General features: G+C 42.1%; 1 protein-coding gene across 1 annotated transcript in view; it reads left to right on the top strand.

Moving 5' to 3' along the window:
- Window positions 1–709: 709 nt before the first annotated feature.
- Window positions 710–8,312, top strand: part of TGFA (transforming growth factor, alpha) — a 27,182-nt gene continuing 19,579 nt past the window's right edge. The window contains exon 1 of the mRNA XM_006882374.1: window positions 710–849. Within this exon, the coding sequence (XP_006882436.1) occupies window positions 710–849 (140 nt within the window). The remainder of the gene's footprint in view (window positions 850–8,312) is intronic.

Here is an 8,312-nt window from a genome sequence, read left to right as displayed (position 1 = left end):
GTCAATTTATACTCATGGCTCCAGCATCCATAGTTCTTATGAGCTTGGACCAAACCTCTTCAGATATTATGAGGAGCTCTGGTGGTTTAGTAATAAGGGATTGTGCTTCCAATTCAAAGATACGTGGTTTGAATCCACCAGCAGTGCTGTGGGGGAAGGATGAGAAATCTCCTCTGAAAAGCCCCTGGAGGGTCAGGTGCACAACAATATCATATAGAGCATATTATAAAGCCACTATTTCCCTTAAAATATACCATGAGCATCATTTAATCTTCCTCAGCATCAACAGAATGGTTCTATAATACATTTCTGTATCTTCTTTCTGGTTTCTTGCATGGGGAGTGGAGGGAGGCGAGGGATTTAACTTTAAAAATCACTACTAGAATTTTGTAAAGGCAGAATGAGAGTTCTGGGATCATAGACCTGAGTAGTGCAATTACTCTGTTGTCTTTCAATTGATCCAAACCTTTGGAAGAATTTGTTTGGTTTTCTTCCCAACAACACTAAAAAAAAAAAAAAAGACACTTTGCTGGAAAGCACAGGACATGGGAGCCCCTGGTCTTGGGCTAGCTATTAGCAAGTGAATAAGAGCTAGAAGGGGGAGGGAGTGTTTGTGTGGGTGGTGTGTGGATGTGTGTGTAAGTGCACAGTCTGAAAACAGGAGCGGGTGTGTGGCCACCTCTGTCAGCTATGCTGTGATCTGAGCCCAATGCCTCTTCTCTCCCCAGCAGACCCTCCTGTGGCTGCCGCTGTGGTGTCCCATTTTAATGACTGCCCAGATTCCCACAGCCAGTTCTGCTTCCATGGAACCTGCAGGTTTTTGGTGCAGGAGGACAAACCAGCATGTGTGTAAGTGTTCCCTGGTCCCCTGGGGGTAGGGATAACCCAGCAACCACTTAAGAAAGCCTTTACCTCCCTAAGTCTGGTGCTGCCATGTTGAAGGGTCAGAACAACATCCCAGGAGACACCTGCTTCAAAACCTACTGCTTAATTATTGCTTGTCTTGATCAAAGAATCTATTGGACAGATCCTGATCAAAATGGAACAGAATTTAAAATTCTTTTGTAATCTACACTTTCTGGAGCCATGGATGCTTGATGAATTCCCTAAAACTGCTGCCCTCAAATAATATAAGCCCTAAGCCAAAAATATCCCTGAAATCTTCTTTAAACCAAGATATAATCTAGCTCAATTAAGTAAAGAATGTCTGCCCTGAACAGTAAACTCTTTTAAAGTTCTGTGTGAGATCAAATTGAAAACAGCAATGTGATGGTAAAAAGTTAGAGAAGAAGTTTAGGGGGCAATGAGTTTGTGTTTGTAAAGGCGGAACAGCTCAAGAAAGAGGATGAGATAAGTTTCACAACTTGGCATGTTAGCAGTGTCACTGAATTGTATAAATAGAAACTGTTGAATTAGTGTATATTCTGTTTTACATTTTTTAACAACAAGCAAAAATAAATTCTTTAGAAATTATAAAGATGCTAAGACCTTGAAAAAAACAAACAAACAAAACCAACTGGTTAAAAAGATAGTGTCCAGGGTCCCAGCTCATATTCATTGGGACAGCCCCCCAGGGGTAGGAATCTGGGATCAGATCAGCATTCTAACAAGTGTGGGTCTCAGTTCCCTAAACTCAGAAAATCCCTAGAGTAGCAGAATTCTAGAGGGCACAGTACTGTAAGAGGTCCTTTTAAGTAGCCAGAATCTTTCTAATCTAGATGGGGGGGAGGGGGGAAGCTGAAAGTATATGCAAAGAATTTGTGTAAATAAATGGCGACAGAATAAGGAGCAACATACAAATACAGATTCAGGTGCAGGCATGATGCGGTCCAAGGCTGGCTGAGCATCAACCTCCCGGGTTATGCCTGTGTCCCTCTCCAGCCTATGGACACAGAATCTCCTGCAGTAGAAACAAGGAATCACACATCCTTGAAGAGCCACTGGTGGTGGCCATGGTCAGTTAGGTGTGGAAAGAAAGACTTCCTTTAAGACACTGAAGGAGAGCTTTTCAGAGGTAGCGAGAACTGGATTAGGCTCCTACTGACATCGGGTGTTGAGCAGGTGGAGAACACATTAGTGGTTGTTCTAGATCTAGTGTGTCCAGGGGAACTGCTTTTATGGGGAAATTACAACATGGGGAGGAAACCAGATGGGAAACTGAGGCGAGAGCCTGTCAGAAGTGAGCCACTATTTTCTAGGCAATGTAGGGGATCATGTCAGTTTTTTTGAAGACTGATTTTAAAGATAGTGGACTACTTTTAAATCAGTGGTGGGCTACTATCAGAATTTGGATCTGAACTCAGCATCAGCACTGTCAGCATTAGGCCTAGTACTATTTCACTATCAAAGCTGTCCTGTGCATAGAAGGGTATTCACAAGGTGCTAGTAACACCTTTACCCTCCAGTTATGACTGATATATGTACACCCATATTTATTGCAGCATTATTTACAGTAGCAAAGAGTTGGAAACAACCCAGGTACCACCAACGAGTAAGTGGATAAGAAAACATATGGTACATTCACATGGAGTACTACGAAACACAGAAAGCAATGAAGAATTCATGAAACACTGCACAACACTGATGAATCTAGAGGATGCTGTGCTGAGTGAAATTTGTCAGTCACAAAAGGACAAATGTTGCACAAGACAAATATCACAAATATCATAAAATGCCAAATAAAGTTTTGCACACAGAATCATTCTAGTATGGTTACTGGGGAGGGAAGGGAAGGGAAGGGAAGGGAAGGGAAGGGAAGAATACAAAATGAATTCATAGATATTTAGATGAGTGAAGGGACAGACAGTACAGACTGAATAGACAATCGGATACTGTGGATATTTTAGAAAACGTTATGTGTAAATTGTTGGTAGAGTAAACAATATTTTGCAAACTTTCACTCATCACAATAAGGGGAAAAAAAGTTAGATTGTTCCACAGGGTTTGCAGGGCTGTGGTCCTAACAAGAGGGAGCTCTGGTGACGTGATCCATAGACAGACGGATGGTAGGTAGCTCAGATCCACCAACAGTTCAACAAGAGAAAAATGGGCAGTCTCTTCCCATGTGATTTACACCTCAGAAACCCAGTGCAGGGTCAGCTATGAGTCAGGTCCTATTCAACAGCAATGATAAAGTGAGAGAAGGGGAAATCTTTATGGAAGAAAATGGCCCCTTTTTAATCAGAGAAGCTGGTGGGTTCAAACCACCAACTTTACAGTTAGTAGCTTAGCATGTTAGCTGTCATGCCACTTGGGTTTCTTGCACTTAGTGACTAACTCACTTGTCATTGGGTCAGAACTGACTCATAGCTGACCTTCCCGTTGCCACAGCATGGGAAGAGGCTGCCCATCTCCTGAGCTGCAGCTGACCACCTGCCTTTCTGTGAGCAGTGCAGCTCCTTACTGCCCAGAGCTCCCTACAGCCTAGTAGTACCAATAAATAATAAATGTTTCTAAAAGCAACAACAACAAAAGCATTTGGAATTTTTGCCTCGTGTCAGGCATGCTTCTAAACATATTAAGCTTTTCTCTATCCCTTTCAAGACAGAATTTTTTAATTGACATTTTGGATTTCCAGAATGTAACATTCAATCAGGATGCATTAATAATAATGGGTGACTGGAATGCAAAAGTTGGGAACAGAAAAGAAGGATCAGTAGTTGGATATCATAGACTTGGTGACAAAAATGAAGCTAGAGATAGAATAATTGAATTGTATATAATCAGTGATTTATACTTTGCAAATAATTTTTTTAAAGAAACATAAACACAGACTATACACATGGACTTCACGTAATGGTGTGCATAGGAATCAGATCAATTACATCCATGGAAAGAATCACTAAAGAAGCTCAATGTCAGCTGTGAAAACCAGGCCGGTGCTGATTGTGGAACAGACCACCAACTACTCATATGCAAGTTCAAGCTGAAGCTAAAGAAAATTCCATTAAATCGATAGGAACCAAAATTTGACCTTGCGTCTATCCCACTTGAATTTCAAAACCATCTCAGGAACAGGTTTGAGACCTTGAGCACTAATGAGCAAAGACCAGATGAGCTGTAGAAGGATGGATATCAAGAATATCATCCACAAAGAATGCAAAAGATGATTACAAAGACAGAGGAAGAAAAGACTAAGATAGTATCAGATAAGACTATGAATATTGCTCTAGAGTGCTGAGAAGCCAAAGCAAAGGGAAGAAATCAAGAAATTAAGAGCTGAAGAGAAGATTTCAAAGGGCACCAGAGGAAGACAAAGTATTATAATGAAATGTGCAAAGAGCTGGATTCAGAAAATCAAAAGGGCTGAATTCGCTCAGCATTCCTTTAAGCTGACTGAATTGAAGAGCAAATTCAAGCATTAAGTTGTAATACTTAAGGATGCTTTGGGAAGAATATTAAATGATCAAAAAAGCATTAAAAGAAGATGTAAAGAGTATACAGTTGGAAACAACCCAAATGTCTATTAAACAAATGGATAGAGAAGCTGTGGTATTTTCACACAATGGAATACTACACTGCATTGAAAACAAGGAACTCAAGAAATATTGTACAAAATGGGTGACCATGGAGGACTTTATGCTGAGTGAAATATCTCAGTCACAAAAGGACAAATACTGCATAGTGCCGCTGTTGTAAAACAGGACTGACATTGGGGTTGTGGAGAGACTGAGAAAGATGAGATAAATTATGTATACTGCATTGAAGTAGATGAGGGAGAGAACTGTTTAAAAGGCATATAAGATTAGGTATTATTGTCATGACAGGAGTCCAGAACAAAGGCTGCATAGTGGAGTGGACTTTGGCGGGGAGGGATTGTATAACAATGAAAGAATTTTTCTTTTACTTTTCAAAACGAAGAGCAAACTTTGGGGGGAGGGGTGGGCAGGGAGAAAAGTGCAACAATGAATGAATGGAAATCCAAAGTCTCTGTAAAGTTCATTAAAATTAATCATTAAAAAAAAAGAAGACTGAAGCACAAATGGAGACTTGCACCCCAATGTTCATAACAGCGTTATTCTCCATCAAAAGAACATGGAAGCAACCCAAATGTCCAACCACAATCAAATGGATTGAGAAATTATGGTACTATGCAACATTCAGGAGCAATGATTTTATAAACCATTACCTAACTTGGGAGCTACTGGAGAACATTATGCTAAGTGAACTCAGTCCCATAAACATAACTAATGTATACAACAATTATAGTAGAAAGTGTATGAGGATCCAAGGGGGGAGGGTGAGAGCAGAGGGTGAGGGTGGGCTGGGGTGGTGGTGGTTAATCAAAGCATTGCACAATTTGATGGGTGAAGTGAGGAGTGGGTAAAGGAAATGATAAAGATTTAATGTGAAAAACAATGTATACAAGCTTTGTACAAAGTAATATAAAAATTTTATTTAAAAACATGAGTATACAGAATGTCACTGTACCAAAAGAAATTGGCAAACACAGAAGAATTTCATGAAACAATGTATGATCAAAAGCTGGTGGTAATGAGGGAAGAAGTTCAAGCAGCTGTGAAGGAATTGGCAAAAAACAAGGTCCCAGGAATTGATGGCATACCAATTGACATATTTCAACAAACAGACACTGCCCTGGATGCACTTACCAAGTTGTGCCAAGAAATCTGGAGGACAATCACCTGGCCAACTGACTGGAACAGGTCCATATTTGTTCTCATTCTAAAGAAAAGTGACCCGACAGAGTGCAGAAATTATCAAACAATATCATTAATATCACATGCAAGATTCTGCTGAAAATTATCCAAAAATGACTGGAACAGCACATCAACAGAGAACTGCCAGATGTGCCAGCTGGGCTTAGAAGAGGCTGTAGAACTAGAGATGTAGCTGATGTTAGATGGATTTTGGCTGAAAGCAGAGAATACCAGAGGAATGTCTATCTGTGTTTCACTGACTATGCAAAGGCATTTGATTGTGTGGATCATAACAAGCTGCGGCTGACTCTGAGAAGAATGGGACTGCCAGAACATTTCATTGTGCCTTTGTGAAACTTACTTGGACCAGGAGGCAGTCATAAGAACAGAGCAAGGAAACACTGCATGGTTCAAAGACAGAAAAGGTGTATGCCAGGGATGCATCCTATCTCCATACCTTTTCAATCTGTGTGCAAAACAGATCATCCAGGAGGCTGGGCTCTATAAGGAAAAATATGGCATCAGGATTGGAGGAAGACTCATCAGTAACCTGTGTTATACAGATGACATAACTTGCTTGCTTAAACTGAGAAAGACATGAAGTGCTTGCTGCAGAAGGTCAAGGACTGCAGCCTTCAATATGGATTGAAGCTCACCATCAAGAAAACAAAGATTCTCACCACTGGGCCGATTGGCAGCATCATGATAGACAGTGAAGAGACTGACATTGTTACTCGCTTCCATTTGCTTGGCTCCACACTCAACACTCTTGGTACCAGCAGCCAGGAAATCAAAAGATGGATTGAATTGGGAAAGTCTGCTGTCAGGGACCTCTCCAGAGTACTGAAGTGCAATGGTGTCAGTCTAGAAACTAAGGTGTGCCTGATACAGGCCATAGTCTTCGCAATTACTTGCTGTGTATCAGAAAGCTGGACAGTCATTAAGGATGATGGAGAATTGATGCCTTTGAGTTGTGGTGCTGGGTAAAGTGTTGAACATACCATAGACTGCTAGGAGAACAAACAGGTTCTTCCTAGAGAGGGTGAAACCAGAGTTCTCCTTGAAGACAAGGATTCTGAAGCTCTGTCTGACATACTCTGGGCATGTTGCAAGGAGGAACCAGTCCTTGGAGAGAGACATCATGCTTGGAAGACTGGAAGAACAGTGCAAGAGAGGAAGACCCTCAATGAGATGGATTGATTCATTGACTCAGACAATGGAGGTAGGTGTGTTAGAGACAATGAGGTTGGCATAAGGCAGAGATCAGGGTTCAGAGCTGTTGTGCATAGAGTTGCTATGAGTCAAAAGCAACTCGATAGCATATAACAACAACAATACATTTTTAACTAAAGGAAAAAAATATTTGAGGTAATGTGGAGTTTGATGAAATTAGCAGGACACATGAGACCCAAGGAGTCTCTGGTGTTGGTTGTTGAGATGAAGCCCATTTCTTCAGTTGCACAGTTGTAAAGGCCCCACCAAAGACAACATCACTAAAAATGAGATACCAGCTCCCCACTCAACCCCAGAGGTGGAAAATGCAGAGGAGCACTCTGCCTCACAGACCACAGAAGGGTTATCTCACTTAATCCTCCTCGTGGCCCTGTAAGGAAGACACAGAGAGGTTGTTTGCAGGTTACTTAACAGAATTTAGATTCAAAGTCAGCCTGTCAGGCCGCTGAGTTAGAACCATGATGCAGGAAGGGATCAGGCACATTAGCCCAGGAGTGTCTGGGGGCTGCAAAAAGTACTGCAGCTCTGCTCTAAGCAGCCATGGGTGAGCTCCTCTCCTGAGATGAAGGCTCCAGGGGCCTCTGAGCCTCACTGGATGGACAGGCAGGCAGGCCACTTTGCTCTGGGAGGAGAACTGTGTGAGAACCTCAGGCCATGTCTTCAGAGCTAAGACACCACACCAAATGAGTGACCTCCCTACCTTGTGAATACAAGACAAAAGAATGATATCAGCAGTCACAGTCATTATGTATCATTATCAGTCTTATTAAAATACTCATTAAGTTACTGGGCCAGCCCCTGGGGGATTGGTAAGACTGTTTTCATTGGTACGCTAATCAATGTGGAGGGAGGACTATTGAGATCTAGACTGACCCAGAAAGAAGGTTTGCCTCCCAGCTGGTTACAGAGATGCCACCCAACCTCGATGCACTAGCCAGAGAAAGGTGGTCTGTCCCCTGATAGTCTTTATGGTAGGCCCAGGGGGCAGGCTTGCAGCTTGGAAATGGGAGGATCCTCTCAGGAGAGTGAGTGTAAGTCTCCACCAAGCTCTAATTTAAAAGTGGCTCATACTCTCCTCCTTAGATACCTTCCCTCCCAGGTCAGGAGCTGGAGTGCCTTGAGCTGGGGACATCAGACAAAAGGCATGACAACTATGGCTGGTGGAAGCTCTCTGAAGGCTAGGTGGTGGCTACACTGACAGTATCCTCAACCTGGTACACAGCCCTACTCTGGACTCCAGACAGATAATTAACGATCACATTTACACACACTAATATTTTGGTCCAATCTGCATTATGCAGATGACACAACCCTGCTTGCTGAAACTGAGGACTTGAAGCACTTGCTGCAGAGGGTCAACGACTGCAGCCTCCAATATGGATTGAGGCTCAATGTCAAGAAGACAAAGATTCTCACCACTAG

This window comes from Elephantulus edwardii, unplaced genomic scaffold, assembly GCF_000299155.1.
Source record: "Elephantulus edwardii isolate Elephantulus edwardi_28Jun2011 unplaced genomic scaffold, EleEdw1.0 scaffold00019, whole genome shotgun sequence".
Classification (NCBI taxonomy): Eukaryota; Metazoa; Chordata; class Mammalia; order Macroscelidea; family Macroscelididae; genus Elephantulus; species Elephantulus edwardii.
This window is presented reverse-complemented; position numbering and strand designations above follow the sequence as displayed.